The sequence below is a fragment of the Varroa destructor genome, unplaced genomic scaffold (genome assembly GCF_002443255.2).
Source record: "Varroa destructor unplaced genomic scaffold, Vdes_3.0 BEIS01000006.1, whole genome shotgun sequence".
NCBI lineage: Eukaryota > Metazoa > Arthropoda > Arachnida > Mesostigmata > Varroidae > Varroa > Varroa destructor.
Genome location: NW_019211459.1, coordinates 12,271,982 through 12,294,410, shown reverse-complemented (window position 1 = coordinate 12,294,410; position 22,429 = coordinate 12,271,982). Strand labels below are relative to the sequence as shown.

Here is a 22,429-nt window from a genome sequence, read left to right as displayed (position 1 = left end):
CAGCACCAGCGGCGGCGGCGGCGGCGGCGGCGGCGGCGGCGGTGGTAGCAGCAGCAATGGCATGCTTGCGTGTAAGGTTCGAGGTATTATTAGTCAACTCTTGCCTATCCACCCGCTGGCCGCGCCGCAAGGGAAAGGGTCGTCAGCGTCGTCGTTGCCGATGTTACAGGTAATGACGACGCTACTGCCATTTATGTGATGTGTGTTGTTGTTTACTGTCGCGTTCATGCTGATGCTGGCCGCTCTGGCCACGTCGGTTTTTGTTTGCTTACGAACAAACTGCTGCCTGGCCTGCGCAACACGGATGACCGGTACGATTCAACACCTTTTGATCGGCACCTAAAAGCAGCCACCGCGCAAGTCGTACACTGGACGCAGAATCAGCACAGCCCACCATACGGGTCGAAGTATAGCGTCACTAGTACTGCCTAAAGATGTAGGGGCAGTAGTAGAGCATCAACTCGGTTATCAAAGGCAACAACGACATTGAGCACCCCAAAAAAACTCGACGAATAATGATGATAATGGTCGTCGTCGGCCATGACGCGGCTGACAGCGGAAGGAAACATAGGGCAAATACTCTGAAGACAAATTTAGAAACAGATAGCGATAGCCACAGCGACAAAGCCACTGGATGACTCTGATACAAGGATAAGAGATATGAAATGCAGGCAAAAGTATCTATTTATTAGAAATAAACATGCAATCACTATTTTGAAATGATGGTCTACATCTTGTACAACGGGTACGAGGCGCTAGACGAATCTCCACAACTCCATATAGGTTTTAGTAAGTCAGAAATATATACCAACGATTCATATCAACAATTGCTCAAGCGTGTTTCCTTTAGGTTCTCGAATTTTCCCAAGGCTTCTAGTTTTTCTATGGTTTAATCGTCTTCTCGCAATCTTCTTTTCTCCACTTCACACCGACACCGAATTCGCTTTGTATCTCAGCCATACACTTAGCGTCAGCAACTACAAAACCCTTTGCCGCTATCGTCGCCTCCGCCGTACCACTAACTGGAACAGCTAACGCTTACGGGTTAAGAAACGCACCATTGATTTTTCAATCGAACTTTGTACTTAAGCTTCCCGACGGCAGATAAGTCCCACCGACTAACCGTTCGACCTCCATACCATTTTTATCCGGCCAATTCTCACCAATTTGGGCCAATAATCAATCGAGGAAGATGAACGTTCAAGTCACAAGAAACTGCAGAAATCCCATCGAACATTTAGCTGCTTGTGCGGTAACGCTTGCCTAAAGAGCTCAGTTGCTTCTTTACTATCGATTACTATCAAAAGTAGCACGAACGGATAAACGTACACATGATTGCGATAGACAGAGAAGGTACTACAAGGCCGTCAGCAATAATATGATCAACGTATCAGAAACAACAGCAGTACACGTTAACGACTGCGCGTTATCAACGCTACCATAATCTAAGACACAGGCGGTTAGGGGGACGCATAGGTTGGCAAATAGACAGTCGGGCAGCAGTGGAGGACGTCACTACGTTACTTATACGAGATGATCAGTCATGCAGAGGCAAAATTAGAGAAGGCGACTAAGCGCGCAAAGGACAAAAATCCAGTAACCTATCTCGTGGTGGCGAGGGAAACATGGTCGCGAGAATTGTGAATATACCGGGCTGAGATTACTGCTAAAGCCAGCAATGGCTTGCGTAACTCGTAGACAATACAGAAGAAGAAGCTGTCAATTGGCCAATTCGAGTAGAAGTCAACGGCAGGTTATAGGAATATTGTACGGGACTATCTAATAAAACCAGACTGCAGATCGCATTCAAAACAAAAAGAGGTTGGTCTCATTTGTTTTGAGGTCCGTTCATCCAATGAGGCGTTGCGTTTCAGCGTGTCTTTTTAGAAGTTTAGAGACGAAAATCACGATGTGGTTTGTCTGCAAGAGAGCTCTGTGAGAAGTGTTTTTTTAGCGTTGAAGTAGCACCAAGCAGGTGCGCCGGGATGGTGCTTGGACAAACTACCCCGAATTTAAACAATCGAAGTAAAACCGACTATTTAAGAAAAGAGCGAAGGTGCTGCTGCAGCTACTGAGAAATATTTATAATGATTGGCAAACGAAGTAGGTTTCTCACGGCTGTAGTTGCCGTATACTACCAATACTACATACAAATAATAATAATGCACGACTGAGCACACGAGGAAAACCGGCTCAAAAGAAGGTGCTTGCTGAGCGTTGAAGTTTATTTGCCGATCTAGCCCGTGCCAAAACTTCACGAATTCTGATAAAGTCAGAAATGATTTTGTTACCAGTCAACATTTTTGTCATTGAACAACCAAAAGACACATCCACAACGAAGCCCCTTTAACACCTACGAATTCACTGTTAGTGGAAAAGCTACTTTATACGATACGAGTACGCAATAAAAGTCTGCATAATAAATCTCTATGTTAAGTTACGTGACCATTCTCATTGTATCTTATTCCCATAAGTCTGCAGGATACTTTCTCCTCGGCATTTTTAATAATATCGGCATTTTTTATATGTACGGAAGACAGATGGAGGTATACTTTTGATACATGAATAGGTGTTTTTCGTCTTGTCTTGGATTTACACCTCCAGTGCTGTTACTTAGTGTCTGAAGTAGAAGAATACCTTAAGATTTAAGTCATTGCTACAACTTCCGTAGCAGTTCTAATAAAAGCGTTTTAAACAGAAACCAAGATCCAGTCTGAGAGATCGACGCATGTAAATTTGTCTCAGAAGCTGCCATGGTTTTTTTTTCAGCTAAGTTCGAAATTTCCCACGACCCGTCAGACTATAGTGTTACAGGTTACTCCATCTCCAGTCACTATGATAGGCGCAGCTAAGCTAGGCTAAGCTAAACTCGGTGCTCACAGGTCGCTCAATTGTAGCTGGTTTCTGCTCAGCGGAAATCCGTGAGCGTAGAAAAGGAAGGAGTAGCAGAAAGTCAAAGATGGCCGAGAAAAGGGTCTGGAAGAACGTGAAGGCAGCCGAGTGTCGTATGAGCGTCGTGCGCTCAGCACTGCAAGCCATGGTTCGGCGTACCTGTGCGTGTGTGTAACAGCAAGAACCAGCCCAATCGGCAACGATAACCAAAGCCATCGTATCGCCGACGACCGTCCACCAACCCACTTCTTCTGGGACCAGCTTGCTGACTGGCTGGGTGCTTGCGTTTTGCGCTAGTACTTCGTGTTTTTCTCTCTTTCTTTGACATCTTGTTATTCTCCTCTTTTATATATTTCTATGTCTGTATTTGTGTGCCTGTGTGTATGCATGCCTGTATGTGTCTCTTCTTTTTCTCACTATTACTACGACTACGTCTAATACTACAGCCATCACAACGACTGCTGCTAGTACTGCACTCTTTTGGCGCTCTGTTGCCGTCGCCGCTGGCCGTCTGCTGCTGTCGTTAGCCGTATTCTTCGACGCGACGCGAGCCAGCGAGTAAGTGAGCGGACGACCAACGCACGGGCGGCTGGTGGACTGACGGAAAGCGGCGGAGTGACGGCAACGTCGTGGCTGCCGCGTCGCCAGGCCGTCACTGCACGAAAAGGCAACAACACACCATCAGCATAGAAAAGCAACATAAAAGCAGTCGAGCAGCAGCGACACAAACTAAACCAGCTTTAGCAACAACAACAATAGCGTCTCCAGAAACTTCTCTCTATACAGACTGCAAAAGCAATGGCAATCGGCGCTGGCGACGCCAACAGCGTAGCTGGGACGCGACGGAGCGGATGCGTAACGATCGGCTAACGATGGACGTCAACGACAACGACAACAGGACCGCAACGAAACGGTGGCGATGTGATGCGGTAAGATGACTTGACGCCAAAACAAGCTGGCAGACCAATACGGCAATCAAGACGCAGCACAGCCAATCCACAGCAACAACGTTGGCCAGTAGCGGACATATAGTGGATAACGAATGCAGGGAGAACGTAACAACCAAACGGCCCAAACAGCGCCAGCGGTGATCGCTGCGACGGCAATTGCCACAAAACAGCCTCGCAAAGGCACAACAACAAAGACGAAACGTAGGGAAGCCAGCGAGCGGTCATTCTGACTGAATCGCTCGTTGAATTATAGTCGCTCTGGGCTTTTCGCTCCATAGTCGCGTTGTTGTATAGAGACATACTCACAGTTAATCAGCGACGCAAAGAAACAGTTTGAAGCAGTAACCGAATAAGTTCTAGCTGGCTGGTTTGTTTGACTGCTGTTGTTACTGTTGGCTGTCGGTATCATTATTTGTTGCTGCGACGACAAGTCGTACTCGATCTACTGAGACGGTTACGATGCTGCCATTTACAGCAGCAGCAGCAGCAGCAGCAGCAGAAATACTCAACAGTTACTGACTCGCTTCTGGCTGCAGCAACAGCTAATGCTTCAATAACAACAAACAACAGTAACAAAAATCAGTAATTCTTCCATGGAAATTCGGCCAAAGAGCTGACAAAGTTTGTTGTGGAAACTAGCCCAACGCCAGAACTGCCAAAAGAGTTTTTGCGGTCGGCGTTCCCCATGAGAACGACACGGCGAGCCAATCATACAGTCAGTCGGACGGCGAAGGGCCGTTAAGCAAGCGGTTGAATAAACCAACACAGTAGGCGATGGACAAACGACGCAAAGGCCACAGATTTGTCTCTGGTTGTTTTCTCTACGTCCACATGCTGCCTGTCCGCCGAATGCAACTAAATCGTTCGGCTGTTGCAGCCAATGGTGGCTGTTATTTCTGCTGTGCCGCTACTGGACTACTACCAGCACTAATTCTACCATCATCAATACTGAGTATTGCTGTGCTTTTCATTGCATGGCTGGATGACGCGTCACCTTGGTGATGGCTGATGTTAGCGAACGCACGTTGCCGACACAGCACCAACTGACGACACGGTCCGCCGCAACAGCAGTAACTATCACAACAGAACGAGCATGACGAAAACGAAGAAAAATGCACAATTTACACAGCAACAACAGCAGCACTGCGGCAGATTTGTCTGTCGCGACGGGCAAACCTGCTGTTGATCGGATGCTGCTGGGTGTCTCCTGGTTGTTCGCCGTCGATCGGCAGGACTCCTATGTCTCAGACTGACAGGACCGTGGCTCCGCGAACCGCCGGCAGTGACGCCCGCCAGTCAACGGCGCCACGTATTATGCAGTATACGATAACGCAGACAGCACAGAAACGGGAAACAGCGCTGCAGAAAGGAACCATAACAACGACAATAATTATCATGATGTTAATGTCGGCGCCTTCCACGGCGTCAAAAGGACTTCATGGCAAAACAACATAAAGCAATAGCAACGAGAACAGCACTCTTACTTTGCTCTGTTGTTGTGCGCAGCTAATACAATACTAGTAATAACAATTATACATACAACACGCTAGCGTTTTACTAGGTAGTACCTACACAAAGACAGAACCGCATGCTGACGATGCGGATCATGCCGCTGCGGGTGCCGCTGGTGCGGCAGGAATAATTGGAGTCGCTGGCCGCCGACAACGTATGTACGTACGTAGGCATGTACACTGGGACGGCCGAATCAGCAGCAATGGTAGCGGCACGCAGGCTGAGAACAGAACCCGCCAGCCGTCGCCTTTTCCATAGTCACCGTTACAGTAGAGACAAGCAGGCGCGGCGGTTATAGCGGCAACAGCTCGGCTGGACGATGACGACAATATTGAAACAAACGAATCGCCTACGAAGCAAGAGTAAGAAATGTCTTATAGCTGCCGCCTTATAGTCAGTTCCGCTGCTCCACTAGCGGGTCATCGTGATTCGCCAGCCCAGCCCTGTGACGCTGCCAGGCGAGAGCAGCAGTGGCAGCAGAAGGACCACCGCCGTATCACCAGCGCCGGCCTCCTTCTCTCTGGCCGCAACTGGCGGCCTTTTCTGGGCCACCATCGTCACAACAGCAACAATAAAAGGAAAGAATCAAGTGAGAGGACTATGGGAAGAACAGCGGCAGGAGTACCACAGGCCGCCGTGTTTTAGCAGTTACGACAGCAACAGTGGCGACACGACAGGCCCTCGTGAATGCATTTGTCCTAGTATTCATCCATATATGTAGAACTTCAACTAGTTTACTGTATGTATAGACAAAGGCAATATATCATATATATGATATCTGTTGTTGGCGTGGCAGGACAGGGATATTGGAAAAGCAATGCAACAAATAGCAGAAGCAGCAGCAGCGACAACAGAAATAGAAAAAAATGACAACTACTGAGATAGTTCAAAAAAATTAGGTTAAATAACGAGCCGTATTAGGAAGAATACTATTCCCCCTTTTGTCTCACAAAACCCACGCGAGAGGCAATAACACTAAGTCACGCAGATCCAATGGCGGTAGTAGATCAAACTAGTGACGGTGTAGCCATCACATGAAGCTCGATAAAATCGAATAAATACAGAAAACAAGCGGTATCCGATTTTGTAAGACTTAAGCTAGGTGGAGTCAACAGGTCTCACAGATCGACAAATCTCAGAGACGGTTGTCTAATTTCACAAGAGACGACAGCCATGAAAATATCAGTAAGGAAAAACATCACCCACCTATATGACTGTCGCTGCCGTACTAACTCTGCCTGCGTCGATAAATACAGAAAGCAACCTTACCTAGTCATCGTGCCAGGTTGCAGATTTCAGTTGAATTAAAGTTCCCCTATGATGCAGGTGCGCATGCAGGACAACTAACAGCGTTGTGTCTGCCATTGCTAAGTATACTACTTGTCGAGTATTGGACGAAACTGTTGCTGGAGCTCCGGGATATTATCTAGAAGTGGGATTTCTCGCCAAGCGGTGAGACTCTCTCACTAAACTTACGGTTTGGTCAGGATACGTGCATCGCATATGCAATGTAATTCGTGTTTACTGTAATTTTGTAAAAAGCTGTTTCATTCGGCAGGCAGTTTCGCTTGATCCAAGATATATTGATTGATAATAGTATTTGAACTCTTTAATATTAAACCTTTAGGCCATGGTAGCATCCATAAACATACTAACGGTAATAGTAATTATAATAATTATTACTAGTGTTATCGTACTTGTAAAATAATTATTGTTTGCATCGACAGTTGCACGCCCGAGTGACACTGAGCCTCTTTCACAGCTATTGTATCAAAATAGCTCACAGTCTTATGTTAATTGTGTGGTAGATGTTCCATAACAATTATAACCATTCCAATATATTAGACCACGATTCAGCAGACGCTGTAAGAATTGGAGGCCATGCAACGTGCTTCAACAGGAGCTCGTGGGACCACGCTGAACTGGAAGCTCCCCTAGTAGCCGCGTCCCCCTACGAGCGATCTGAGTGAGTCGAACAAACAACGCTTCGTTCAGTGTGGCGATTATTTGAGCTCATGCAGAACTCGTTTAACAGCGGCGGTGACGGTTCTTGCCGCGGAGGCAGTTTTGTTATGCCAAATAGATCTCTAATGACCTCGGCCTTCACTGGCGATGATACCACCTTTCCCAAGCGCGGCCTGTTTACCGACGTTGCCATGACATCGTATGACGAGGATAATGTCTACTGCTCTGTCAGACCCTGTCGTTACGCCGCCGTCGGCCGGGTACCCTGAACCCGGTGATAGCAATAAGCACTGAGGCGGTCAGTTCGTTTACGAACAGGGCATTGCAAATGCACTACATAGCCAACCGTATTTTTACACCCACCATCTGTTTCAGCTGGAAACCCAGATAATGTTAGTGAACATTACGCATAGCTAATATGTGTCCGCGAGCTTTTCATGCAACCCATAGATCGCATGAATAGACGACTCTATATCAATGGATCTCCAATATGAATAGATACTACGCTCTATAAGCTCACAGGCACATTAATAAACTTCTAAGGGACACACAGTGGTAAGCAGCTGAAGAGAAAAAATATTGTAGTTACTGAATAATGTAGAACTTCATTAGGAGATAACACGGTCACGAGCGACCTGCACAACAAGGTTTCGTTTTGCACCGAACATTTGTGGCAGTATCATCATGGAGGAACTCCTGTCATCTTGCATCAACTTGATTATACTGGGATTTGACGTCTGCCCCTAGGCGCGTCATACTTGGCCGCAACCATGTTAACTTTTGGTTAGACAAAAGCAGCACAATTTGTTAGAGATTTGTCTATTGAATGAAGAAGAATCGAATGTCGTTAGCTGGAGACGAAATACAGTTTTTATTTGTACTCTAAAATAAAGAAGCTTATCCCATCACGTGGCTCAGAACCGTACGTCGCTTGACTCGTCAAACAGCAATCTGGATGTCAAGATTGGATAGAACTTATGTGGCCATAGAGCGATTAACTGCGCTCCGTAAGCCGTGTTCGGAGTCCCGAAAACAGTTTCGTAGACATACGTGAAACACCATAGCTATGAGCGGTAAATTCGAATGAAAGAATGTTGGCTAAAACGTACTACTCAGATTCTATCTAAAAGCTCAAATTAATATCATATCTTCTGATGACTCGAATCTAAACGCATCAATGATACTACATTAGCGCAGGCCACAAAAAATCACACTATCGCTAAAAGACCAGTAGGGAATACCATGTTTCAATCAAACAAACTAACAGGCATTCGCTAGGTAACTTAAGTAGGTCAGATTAATATTGGTTAAATGACCACTTCGTAGTAGATTCGATCGAAACGAAATGCACTTTCAATAGGCATGCATTTTCAATAGATTTGTTTTACGAACTACTGCGTTTACATTCTAGCTAGACTATAGGAAATAGGTAGGGCCTACGAAATTTTTCTATTAATAATATGATACTATAGTGTCTGATATGATTCTATACATAATAATAATAAAAGAGATGCTGCACTTACCGGAGATGGGACTTGCGATAGAGTTCTTATCTCTGAAGGATATATCCAAAGTCATGGAGTTCCACCATGGTGTTTCCGTTTTATGGGTTTTGGGTCGTTGTATCCGAAAGTTGCATAAGGCGACGGAAAAGCGTCGGATCCTCCGACACCGAGGCGAGTACAGGGCAATAGAAGATGCACACTGCACGGCGAGCGATGGCGTCACTGTAGCTAAATGTGTGAGCGAATATTTTTCCCTACCCGTATCACAACTATGAGTTGCTGTCAACGGTCGGAACAACTTCTCGTTGAATCGAGTGAAGGCAACTGTATTCAAAAGGTAAACCAGGTGTCTGACGTCTATTTCCATGATCACCTGATCGACGACCGTAGGCGCCGACCGCAAGCAACATTAATAACAATAACAACGACAACCACATAAATCCACCCGCGACGACGAATACGACGAGCAGCGGCAAAATAACATTGTCATCGTAATCGTGAACATCTCAGCAATCAGAAACATATATTTCTACGATCGCATCAACGACAACGCCAACTGCTATCAACCCACAGGCTCTTCACCACGATGACGACGGCGACAACAACAAGATTTAGCAATAACTCCATTGAAGGATAACAACAACACCAAGAACAAGAGATTGCTATTTGGAGCGATTTGCGCAAATGAAAAAGCACGTCTTGTTTCTCACAGGACCAGCCGGGGCCTTGTCGAATCTTAACTGTTTGCCCTTTTTTTTTAATTCACTTTGGTGGCTCGAGGTCCGCCTGTTAATGAGAAATTCTGCTCAATAACCCGATTTCTTCATGGCGGTTTGACAAGGAAGACCTAGATACGATACGATGCCTGTATTATTCAATTTATTGAAGCTCATGGTGCTATATATGAAAGAAAAACAGGTAGTGAATCACCAAAGGCCATGAAATGCGGCTTACTTTATTCTGACCATTCCAACAAACACACTTTCACACAAAAAGCCAAAATGAGAGGAATACACGGGTTTTCTGCTCTTGTTGTTCTTATTGTTGTTGCGACTGCTTCTACTAATGCCGTTGCTGTTGATTGCCGTTGTTGTCATTATGTCCGCGTTATAATCCACTGCTATATCGAACCATTGATAATTTGGCAGCTCACCAACCGCTTCGCAGGAAGCTGTTTATCGTGGCGGGGCGATTTTTGGGGGATATATCCAGTGGTCGTAGCCGTTAATGGTGCACTATGGGGCAACAAGCGCCCTTCAGAGACTCAAGATCTCCACTATACTTCCAGCCGTCGTTCGTCGTAGTTATCATATGAAATCCATCCGGTACTTAGCGTCTGTAATCCTGTGAAAGGTTCATTCGACACTTGTCGGCACTACGGTGACTGACTATAAATAGCTCTTTTCAGAGATGGGGTCCATACCCCGAGGGCGCATATAGACATTCAAATTATGATGATGGTACAACGACAACAACAACAAGAGGCCGCTTCTGGGTGTTTTTCTCATAACGACTTTTTCTCTAGGAGGAAAGCAATCCTTGCTGCACCCATGAGCAATACGTTAAAGAAACAATGCTAACAAAAACAACAGTTCGAACAACCAGTGAATTCAAGGGTTGTGGGGAAAACAGTGTGGAAGGAAGCTGCATTTGAGAGCTGAATTAGGAGGAACAACACAAAAAAAGCTAAAGGGATTGGAATGAATTGGATTTCGAATCTTTCAGCCGTCTTCATTCCGCCTAACTAATTTCCAGAATACGACGCTACTAGGGCGATAAATGAAAATACAGGATTAGTAATACACCTCTAATTTTTGCATTTGTTTCTACGAGCTTGAGGGATGCTTGAAGAGGTAGAGCAAACCACAGAAGCTAACCATGGCGAGATGAGCGAAACCGATCGCCTTTCAGCGTTCGGCCATGCACCAGCTGAAGTAGGCTGACTGATTAACTCCAAAGCCTGGTCATTCGTGGTACGCACGGCCGACTTTGGATATGGTTTTTAAAAGGGTGCTTTAAGATTATTTTTGTTCTTTTTCGATTTTTTGTTTGTTTGTTTGTTTGTTTGTTTTTGGATAGTTGCATACCGTTTGAAGTGGTCCCGTATCCGCTCCTCGCGTAGGTTGTCGGGAAGGTTTCCGACCCAAAGGTGCCTGGTCTCCCTAACCATGGTCAGAAGTGGACAGAGCAAGACGCCCTCCGATGCGTTCAAGCATGTTCGGCGTTCATGGCTTCCGCCGTGACTTCAACCGAGCGGCGCAGGCTTCGCGGCCTGCTGCTCCAACTTCACAGCTCGGCGATACCTGCCTGGTTAGATCTCGTCGGCCCGGCGCACTAAGCCTCCTGGCCAGGCTTTGGCCGCGGAAGGCGGTGCCGCTGAGGGCGTCTAGGCCGATTTCGGCATGAATGCCGAAAATCGGCGCTCCATCTCACCAGCTTGGACGGGTCTATAGCCCGCTGACATGAGATGACCAACGGCAACCTATGGGTCCGCGTATAGCCTCCTGGTTTAGTGGTTCCTCCCACACGGCAGGATGATCTAGCTTTCCAGTTGAGTTTTGCACTGTATGTTTATTTTGTGTCCTTTAGATATTTCTCCGTAGTGATCTCAGACCTTAAGTTGGCCTATTGCTCACTGTCGGCACGAGCTGCCATTACAACTATTTCACTCGAGACTCAGTAGGGGCACTCTGAGCTCGCTGGCTTAACAGTCACTTTTCCGTCTAAAGTCTTTCCATTGTTCGCCAAAAAGGAAAGTCGAACCCGGCGATCAGGATCGCTATAAACTAGTCGTTCTATCTATCTCCTTTTCTTTCTCACATACTTTTCCTATTATTTTTTAGATATCTTTTGCACTGCACAATAAAGCCTTCCTTAAGCTTTTAGCACATTAAACACTTCCTTTCGATTGGTTGCTGCTGGTGTTGTTGTTAAAAGAGCACATATGCACACTCACAATAATTTTTCTTCTTTTTAAGATATAATTTTCCACGCACGGTAAAATCACTTTCCTCGGCCCGTCGACATTCAAATGCTGCACAAGTATGAAATCCAAGGGAATCCAGTAGCAGTAGCTGTAGTAGTGGTGGTGATCTATTTGACTGGCAACAGATGATAAAAGCCAGTTGTTCTAGCCGGGGCGTACTCGACTATTATGCGATGGTAGCATATATTGGTACAATAATTATTAAGTGATCCAGCGTAGGTAAAAATACACAATTCTTGTGACTGAAGATCCAATGATCCTGCGATATACTCGCTACGACTCGTACGATGATAGGATTGAGCACAACACGCTACACTGTTGAGAACTAATTGGCGCTCCCACCCACCAAATGAACAGACGCACTATATAACGACGCACACAATACGATAACGCAACGCACACAATAACCGAATTATATCAATCAACAATAGATCTCATCAAGATGTATATCCTTTGAATAGATGAAGGACGTAGAGATGGCAGCCCGGACTTGGACGAAAGGGAGGATACGTTGTAGATAATAGAAGAGATATAGAAAAAAAGAGTGGTCGCAAACTTGCGTCCACTTGCACAGCACTACAATATCCTGGGTGTGTATGATGATCTCTCGTTAGATGTTGGGGTGTATCCTACGCAGAGGGGCGAGGGTGGAGGGGCAGGGGCAGGGGCGGGGAAGGGGATGGGGGGGCGAAACGAAATCGCCTACCTCGCGGAATTTGCAAATTTTCTACTCAATCTCAGCTTAGCTCCTCTTCTTCCGTTTGCACAGTATCACTGCACCAACTCTGTATCCAACGTTGTGTTGTTACTGTAAGATAACTCCAATTTGATGATTCCCCAATCAAATCAACGTTGCAAACTGACCGTAGATTTTTCTTCCTTGTCGACGTTTTTTTGTTGTCACGGGCGAATTTTCCGGTAGTGAACAAACTGCTACAACGCCTGCTAATTAAGCTGCCCGGCAGTTGACTGGCTGGTAGATTTTGTCTGTGATTTTCTACTGCTTCTACTCAAGTTCTTGTAGAGCAGAATTTTATGAGGACCCAGGCAGGGCTGCTTTTTATTTTGTAAACCACCAGCAGAAATAGCAGCGGAGATGGCGAGCCAGCAATTCTCTCAGGAGTTTGTCGTCTTCGGTAAAAGAAATACGACAGAGTGCAATACCAGCAAGACGACGGAGATCACTGAAAAAATCAACGATCGATTTTAGTGCCGGTCAGTAATGTGCTCCAAGCTACTATTGTTGTCGTTTGCTCTAGCCGCGTCTTCGTTTGGGGCCTGTACAAAATGGGAGCGGGGCGACTCACTCACTGGGGGCTTCACGGCTATCTAGTTCGTTTGCTTGGTGCTTGCGGTAGATTCAGATTCAAGCTGCTACACGACGCGCTGTACGCATATTGAATGCTGTGTATGGCGAGCAGCCTGTTGTCGGTGTGTTTTGTTGTTGAGAGAGAATCACTGATGCATAGAGGAACACAGAGTGACGTTAACAAACACACATTCACCGACAGCTTACTTGGTCAGGTCGAGGCGGTGTGTCGTGATCGTCCGCCTTGTTTTACATTGCCTTGCCCTGCTTTGCCTTGTTTGGTCCGCTCCAACCGTTGTCCTAGCTCTCTCCGACTGGGTATTTATTAGCAATCCCACTGTGTTCTGCTGGTCGCTCGGTCTATTTTAAATAATTGCTTTCGTTTCAATCAAGGCAGTTGTTGACTCGTCAATTGCCAGCGGTGTGGCCTGGCTGGATTCGGCCTATAGTTGCATATCTTGAGGCAGCAGTAGCGGCAGGCCGTTTCCGTCGCTGACGAGTTGCTGCTGCTGCTGCTGAGTTGAGCGCCTGTGACGACTCTGCTTCACTAGCACGAACTGATCTGACTTTCTATCAACGGGTTTGACACACACTTGGCCGCGGTTGTGGCACGATTCTTTCTCACTGAATCTGGAAGGACTAGCGATATTTTCACTGGTATTGCTTCGTCCAGCGCTAGGCAGCAGGCCGCAGTACTACATGGACGATATGGAGGCAAAACGCCACCACCATCGTATTGCGTGTATCATCATCGCCGCTTGCCTCTACCGTTGTATTCGTTTTGTTTTCGTGTTGTCCTGCACCGCTACACAAACACAGCATACACACATACAGCAGCAGCAGTACAGAGTGCACACGGCGGAAAGGCACAGCTCTAGGCCAGTACACTCACAGCTCTCAGAGCTCACATACACACAAATACACCAACGAAAACGAACAATGCTCAGGGATAAACTACGATGGAGTGAGTTGCTGCTGTTGCTGTTACTTTTGCTGCTGCTGCTGCTGTTGTTGATGCTGCTGCTGCTGTTAATGCTGCTGCTTCTTCTGCCGCCACTGTAGTCGCTTTGCCTGCCGCTATTCGACAAACAACAACTCGTCGCTCGTTTGCTTGGTCGGCAGTAGGTAGGTAGGCCGCTTGCTGCTGCTGCTGTTGCCTGCTGCCCCGCTTGCTTTTTGCTTACCTGGCGGCAGCCGGTTGCTTATTCGACCGCTACTAGTAACAGCACAGGCGTACACGGACACAGAGCCAGGCAGAGGGGGTCAGTCCTGCTGCGGCTGCTGCTGCCGCTGTTATACAGGCAGACACGGACTGTACAACAAACTGGTTTGCCTGCCTGCCTGCGTGCTTGCTTGCTTTGCTAGCAGCTTACTCAGTCGACTGGCTCTCTCAATTCGACGATGCTAGAAGTAGCAGCAGGCTTCTGCTGCTGCTGCTGCTGCTGCTGCTGCCAGCGTTGATCAGTCGCCGTTGTCGGTCGGTCTGTCTCTCCGGCCAGACCGGCGCTCTTGCCGCTGCTAGTTATAATAAAAGTAGTAGTAATATATAGTTGTAGTGATGGTCGGCGTTCGGTCGTTGTGGATGTACAGCAGCACCGCTGCCACGACCGCGACCAGCTGCCGCACACACACAACACACGCACGCACGGCGCCAGCAGCAGCAACCAATAGCGAGAGGTTGACCGCTAGCTGGTAGCAGCAGCACCACCACCACTATTCAATGCACATAGAGAGATAGATGTCTTGAAAGAGGCAGGGAGGGAGTGAGCCAGCAACAGCAGCGGCGCCGGTCGATTGAGCGAGCAAGACCAGCTCGCTACGAGCGAGCGCTGTTAGACAGGAGCAGCGGCAGCCAATACACAGTTCCCCCACACTCCAGGACGACACACACACACACGGAGATACACACTCACAACTACACACTCCAGCTATACACACACACACACATATTCAGAATCAAGGCGCTGCTTTCCAACTTCGTCTTGGCAGCCGCCGCCTATTTCGTGCGGCCACGGGCGTCACACATCAGCGAATCTCGCCGATTCTCGCGGGAATCTCGCAGCCAAGCCACGCCTCCGGGCGAGGGTCATGCGGAGAGGGGCTCGCACTAGTGGCGCAGCGGCGGCGGCGGCGGCCACGGCCAGAAGATAGAGAAGAACGACGAGAAGAAAAATTGTTAGCGGCAGAGAGGCAGCAGCTGCTGTGGCGCTCATACCACGTACTCATAGACCATACGAACCAACTAACAACCGTGCAACCAGCCATGCCCATAGGCTTTCGTGCTTATACTGTGGAGTATTAGCTGCCGGTTGAGGCGGCCTCCCGACCGGCGGCAGCGGTGACGGCAGCTACCACTGTTCGTTGCTCCTGCTGTCGTGCTATCGTGGAGAGGGTTGAGCAAAAAGCTGCTGCTGCTGCTGCTGGCGTGGTGGGACTATTGCTGGCGGCGCGCAGGTCGCGCAGAGCACCAACGCGGAATCAGCAGCGCTACCATGCTTCGGCTATACTCGCAAATACACAAAGATTCTCCTCGCACAAGGTAGAAAGAGCGCGCGAGAGAAAGAGTGAGAGGCCGAACCTAAAAGACTCGACAACGACGACGACGACGACGATGATGCCGCCGCCGCCGCCGCTGCTCCTGCCACGTTGGAGTCGCCCTGCTTACAGGCGCACAGTACACGAACTCATACAGCAGCGGTAGCAGTAGCAGCACCAGGTTCACGCGGACGGAGATAAACAGCCGGTAATCAAACGAGTTTTCTCGCAGTCCGACACGTTTGTGCGTAGACGGCCATGGTGAAGCAGAACTCGTTTGTAGGATCTTCTCGTCCACAGCTATCTCCTTGTCCTCTAGCGTCATCCACCCCCCCTCAATAGACCAGCCGCCATCTTTCCCAACCGAACAACGCTACAAGAGTGAAGAACGAGCGGCGCACAGCCACGATCAACACGATGCTAGCGCCACCACCGTGTGCTGCTAGCGATTGTTCGTCACGGTGGCGATAGGCGATGTGTGCTAGCTGCAACTAGCATTAACAGCGGTGATGGCAGTAGTAGCAGTTAAGCTGAAAGGGCCTCGATGGACGCTGATCAACTTAGCCCGCTTTGTGGCTAGTGGTAGCAGAATCACCTCCTGAGCAGAGAGGCAAGCGTTAGTCGGGGTGGCAGCCACTATCGGTGGCAGCAGTAGATAACGCGTCGCTGGGGCGGTGGTGGTAGTGCCGCCATCATCGCCACTATTGCAAACTGCTGTCGTTTGGTGGAAATGGTAGAGGCCTCATTTTTGGCGCTGCTGGCAACAGCCAATATGGCGCAAGACAAAATGGCGGCCGGTAGCGGCTGCGACAGGCTAATGCTTTTGTCCACCATCATAGATAGTCGTGTAGCCATGACGCCAGTGTAACCTGGAGGTGATGCGAGCTGAACTGAACTGGGAGGCGTCCCGACGCTCTAGCTAACGCTCCGTTGCACCATACGAGTTGGTGGAATGGTAGTCGAGCGGTTCGCTGCAGCTTGTTCATCGTGCTGCTCGATGTTTGACGGCAGTTGCAGATGCGGCTGTAAGGCACTAGGCGACAACGCCCTCGTTGACGGTTTGTTCGCTAGCTGGCTCGCTTCATTCGATGCGTTTGAGCGTATGGCGTCGAGTCGGCTTGTAGCGGAGCATTTAGTTGACGCTCTCTGCTTGACGCCTTGAGTAGCCAACGGAGCAGCTTTGAATGAGCTGATTAACCAACGAATCATTGAGTCAGCTAGATGAGCGTCGGTCAGTCTTGTACGTACCAGAGAAGGAAGTGTGACCTCACTTCCAGCGTCTGCGGAAGCAAAAACGCAATGAACAACAATTTTGCTATTATCAAAACTGCTGCTCGTCCAGTAGTTAGTTAGTACGAAATACTTTTTAACCACGGCTTGATTGAAGAATTATTCTGGCTGAGGCTTTCCATAATGAATGCCACTCAGGTGAGCGTTACTCAGTCAATCGGATACAATATGCAGTTGCGGCAGCGGTAGTAGCAGTCTATCGGATTATGCAAACAAAAATATCGAGACGTAAAAAATGGATTATAAACACAACGAAGAGATCATGCGTATGTTTGTTAAAAAGGAGTAAAGTCTGAAGGGTGGTAACTGGTGTTGGCCATATCGACGAAATCCAACGGATACATCAGTAATGATAATAGTGCCGTACCTTGTCGTCAGTACGGTTTATAGTTGGTAAACGCGCCCTGGATACAATAAACCGCACGGATATTATCTCAAATGGATATAAAAACGTCGGGTTGCAGCCACTGCAGAGTATTGGATGTAGTCGACTGATGTAATCGCGACTAGTGAGGGAAGTTGGTATTTTGTTAGTGAGGGCGGGCGGGTTTCCCTGATGAGTTTCTACAATGAGTCATCATTATTTACAGTATTTCCTGGTGTAATACACCTATATGCGTAAAATGTTCTTACAGTTCATTAAAGAGGATTGGATGAGTTTTGTTTTCTATTATTGTCGGTTTAGGCGAAGTTTTGAGAAATTTATTAAATCTTGGTGGTATTTTAAGACTAGTTCTTCATAAATCAGTAGAAGTTTGTCTTTCGTGTAAGTGTCGTATGAAACGTATGCGTCATTGCTGCCGTTTAGTGACTACAGCGTTCACAACGAGTGATCTTGAATTCCAGTGTTGGTGAAGAAGCTGTCCCATTTTTGCTGAGAACGGCTTTTGTTTCTTCAAATCCAATTGCTTATGATTTTACTCATGCACAAAGCATTTCTCTTTCGAACAACCTGTGCTTTTCGAAGGGTCTTTGTGCTATTATGGTACGTCAGCAAGACACTCAACGTGGTAAATTTATCGTTATCCCTCTATCGGAGAAAAATAAGACCCAGTGTTTTCCCCTGAAAACTGGTCTACCAGCACAAGTTAATAACAAAAATTATGAATTAACGCACTCCTTTCATGACCCATTGTCTGATCACGTGGCATTTTAGAAGAATCATTGTGGGCCTTCGTTAAGAATGTGGCTAAACAATGAACAGCTTAATGAAAATTCAGTTTTTATTCTCGAGAACGAGTTCCCACCTTCCTATCCGTAGTTGGTTGGGCGTTGACTGTCCGCGTGGTCATGTGACCATCGTCCAAAGCAGTGCTAGTGGCGTTGCGCGTCTTGACCACTACGAATGGCCCGCAGATATCCGTTGGAGTCTGCTTTATGCGCACGTCACTAATGACGCATTTTATCGATCTAAGTGTCGATTGCCTTCAACTACGCGTTTTCCCAGCGTTCATGTTGATTCGATCGATTATCGTATCTGATTATTATTTCGAAAATTTACGTCTGTCAACTCTATTTAACGATCAGGGGATAATGGATGGCAAATGAAGTTATTACGATATTAATTGCTTTAGTCTGGTTAAGTTAATGCGTTCGCATTTTTCGCTTGATTAGTTGCTTTGTTGACTAGTTGCCATTTTTCCTCTCTGAGCCTTTGGAAACATTATCCAAAGTGTTTTACTATAATTATCTGGCTTATTAAACTGTACTATAGTGCAAATAGGTCGTTTCGATAGCTCATTGTAAAACACTGGTTAGGTTTAATGGCCATGATGGCAGACTTTAAAAAACTTTTTAAAAAGTGTCTTTTATAAAGAGCAAATATCACATGTATAAATAATTCGTATATATACACTTGAATAGCTTCGGAAAAATTATGCGTACTTTAATGCGTTTATGAAAGCCTATGCATATGAAATAAACAACTAGTTGTGTCGTTATTATTCGAAAAAATTAAGAAAGTTACAGACTACAGGTAAATTTGTTTACAACATGCACAACGTTGAATCGTTGTGAATCGTTACGAATATGCCATCAAAAATCGGTAAAAATACTACACTACTTTTGTTACTCTTTTATTTACTCTTTTATTATTAGTTTATTCTTTTATTATTACTCTTACCAAATTATTTTGATATCGCACAGATCAAAGATCCTTATTCGATAGTAATAATAATAATAATCAACGGGCCTTTTTCTAATTAAGAGGGCCTACTGATTCTAGGCCAGTCGGCACGAAATAATATCCCTTACATGAGTCCCTTAAATCACCGTATTTTCGTGTTTTTCATCTCTTGATCAGATTAAACTGCGCTCTGCAGAGATATAACGCAGCAGCTGTTGATGAAAACTTTCAATTGCGTTCCTGAGCTGTTGATGTAGTCCTAAGGGCACAATAAGTCCCCGTCAATTTCTTCTTTGCATACTCAGCAGGTAAAGAGCTGATGGTACGGGGGAGTACCGCTTCTTAGTGCGGCAGTCATGCGAAAAAAGTTCGGGTCTAGAGTTGTACAAAAGAATATTTTTAGCTATACTTCACCACAGAAACTTTGAGTAACTAAAAAGACAGCTTCCTTGCAAGAGCAGCGGAAGTCTTCGAGATTCTTTTTTGAGGTGTTATGATTAATACACTCGTCTAATATACACAGGCTCGATACGTCTTCGAAAAGATCTGAGTGCCACCTGAACTTTTTTGGGGCGTTTGGAAAAGACGCTATTATACACCGTTTGGAAATGCGAAAGGATAAGGCGATACGATTTGCCAGTAAATTTGATTTTCGTTGGCATAAACTACAAGCCCACTTCTCTGTACTTCTTTTACGGGGACCCTTCCCGGCGATGCTTCTGTTTTTTTTTTTCTAAAACGCAACTTTGCCATAGTACAATAAGAGAATAACATACTTTAAACTTTGGTGTAATTTCAGTTTATATGTTCAGAAAAGTCACAAACAGGATACAGAAGCTAAATCGTAGTAATTGCGAAAATTGTTTATCTTTTCTTAACAAAAACTTGAATACTACCAAACACTTAAAATTGTTCGAAGTGATAGCACTTCTCCACAAGGACGGGTAACATTCATCGTATAGTCCTGATAAAGCGAAGAGTCATATGTAGACACGTTAGTCTACATATGACTCTTCGCTTCGTCTTTTTGTGGAAGTCGTATATAACTATTACAGCAATTTTTCGACTTCAGTAGTTACATACTCCATTCACTGCATTCAAATTGCTTGGGTTTAATATGTCCGCAGGAGATTCATCGCATTGTGTTTCGTCATTAATGCATTTCATTTAAGTTAGTTGAACTAATACTGGTCTGTAAATGACTATTTGCTCTTGGAAACGTAAAATATCCACGACGTCATATTAGTAACCATAAAATAGTGATGAACCCTCACGCCACTAGGCTACATTGAAGAATGAAATGTAAAAACTGTTACTACTAACAAATAACAAGCACTTCGTCACGTATAGCCTTTTTTACTCTGCAGGGTTTTTTATCCTGCAGTTTTCTAATTGACCTGACATTGATTAGGATCTGCTCAGTATGCGCCATATATAAAGTTTATCCTATTTGCTCGTGCATGTTGGGTTTAAATATGTATGTTGACAACCGAGGTTAAACAAGGTACTTCTGGCTCGTTCAGATAAGGGTGCTTTGCGTTATATTTTAATTTTGTAGCGAAATAAATGTTTGCGAAGCGTGTCAACTGTAGTAGTGGATACCTCGTGGGCTATAGCTCCCGGCAAGGGGTAAGACAGCCCAGACTAAGCAATCATAGTTAACTCTCCAGTACAAGAAAGGGCCCTTTTTAGCTGATCGGGTGAACATATTAAAGAGTATTTGCAAAAAAGGTCTACGTGGAAATTTGAAGATGCTTGTTTATTTTTCCTGGCTTCTCTCTGGAAGTATGGTGTATCCTTGTCTTTTTTTAGACTAGACTTTTACTGCGTGCTCTTGAAACTCAGCACATGCCTTCAACTACTCTGGATAAGCCTAATTTTTGACCACACTACTATGCGATCGAAGCATTTCTGGCGATCGCCGCACTATTATCAATGTGCACGTTGCCTCTTGCCTGTATCAGGTCTGTGCGTTTTAGGTTTCCCGTACCTGTTAGGAGCGATTAGGTCCGTGGTACCCATTGAGACGTTATTCTTTAGGAGAATATTAATTAAACTTCGGTCAGTGATAAAATTCCAGTTTAAACAAACGATACCTCATAAAACCACTTATTATATAACAGGGCCTCTAATTAAGTTTTCTGAACATTCGAATGATCGCACCCGAAAAAAAATTGGAACATTTAGGACCGTGTTTGCTGATCTGCGTTGCATTTATACGCAAAGCTAGGGTTTGGTAGTTAAAGTTCTCATCCTAGATGCCCAGGACTCGATTAATTTAACGACAGAAGTTTCGGCCAACATATAGCGTATAAAAAAATCGCTTTTACGTAAGCATCCTGTGGTACAAGGGCGACTTATACCTAGGAAAACAGAATAATTGAAAAAAAAATCAATTATTTCATCCGGCAATAAACAGTTCTCACAGCCATTCTTAACTCAAACAACTGCACGAAAGCACTTCCATTTGTTGCATCTAAATCATTTGTAATGAACGTTTTTCATACTGCATAGTTTTGTATTAATTTGGTACGATATGTTTTTACGAAGAAGATATCAATAGAGTGTAAGACCGCGAGTCCGGAGCTAGTTTGATTTTCCAGGTGCTGTGTCAGATTGTCATAATATTGCGGTTTTAGTATCCTGTTGACGTCCGAAACTTGCCCAGCACTTGTGAGGGCAGACTCCTAGAATAATTTCCGCAGATTTCCGAGAAAGTGCCAATTACTTGCACTAACAGCACTGGTAATATAGTAGTTTTGAACTCACGATATGTCGGGCGGATTGAGGCATGTGGCCTGTAAGTCCTCCTTAAACAAAAAAGCATTAGGAATCTATTATACTCACGTTTGAACGACTTCTGAGTTTCTTCATGGAACTTCTAAACTTCATGGAATTACTAGAAAGAGCAGATCAAGTAGCTGCAGATAATAGCGCCGAGGTTTACTTTGTACTCTCAGCCATTAACATCGATATCCATTGAGCTTCGTATGATGATTTTTTGTGAAGGATTTCAACATCAGATATGTCGTAGTTAAATAGTTTCGAGGTTACTGTGATCATACGGCGCTTTAATCCATGTCGTGTGAAACATGAGCGAACAATATTCGTTTGGAAAATTAGTTTTTCCATTAAACTTGCACGAGCTAGACAAAACGTATTAATGTTTTTACACAATATTTTTCTAGTAGGATCGGCCAGTTTTGCCGTTGTGCCATATGCAGAGCATATACTCTATTGTTATTTACCTAATGGTACAATTTCCGGAGTTAACGGAGGAAATACAGTTACCGATAATTATCCCAAACAAATTATTTACACGTAATTACTGTATCGTACTTCGAATCTAAGCATTATTTT

The 22,429-nt window shown here is 45.6% G+C and overlaps 1 protein-coding gene across 1 annotated transcript in view; it reads right to left on the bottom strand.

Annotated features, from left to right (window-relative positions):
• LOC111253461 (uncharacterized) overlaps positions 1 to 15,132 on the bottom strand; it is a 132,311-nt gene extending 117,179 nt beyond the window's left edge. Inside the window, exon 1 of the mRNA XM_022812849.2 lies at positions 10,912 to 15,132. Coding sequence (XP_022668584.1) covers positions 10,912 to 10,994 — 83 coding nt within the window. The 5' untranslated portion in view covers positions 10,995 to 15,132. The remainder of the gene's footprint in view (positions 1 to 10,911) is intronic.
• Positions 15,133 to 22,429: the final 7,297 nt, after the last annotated feature.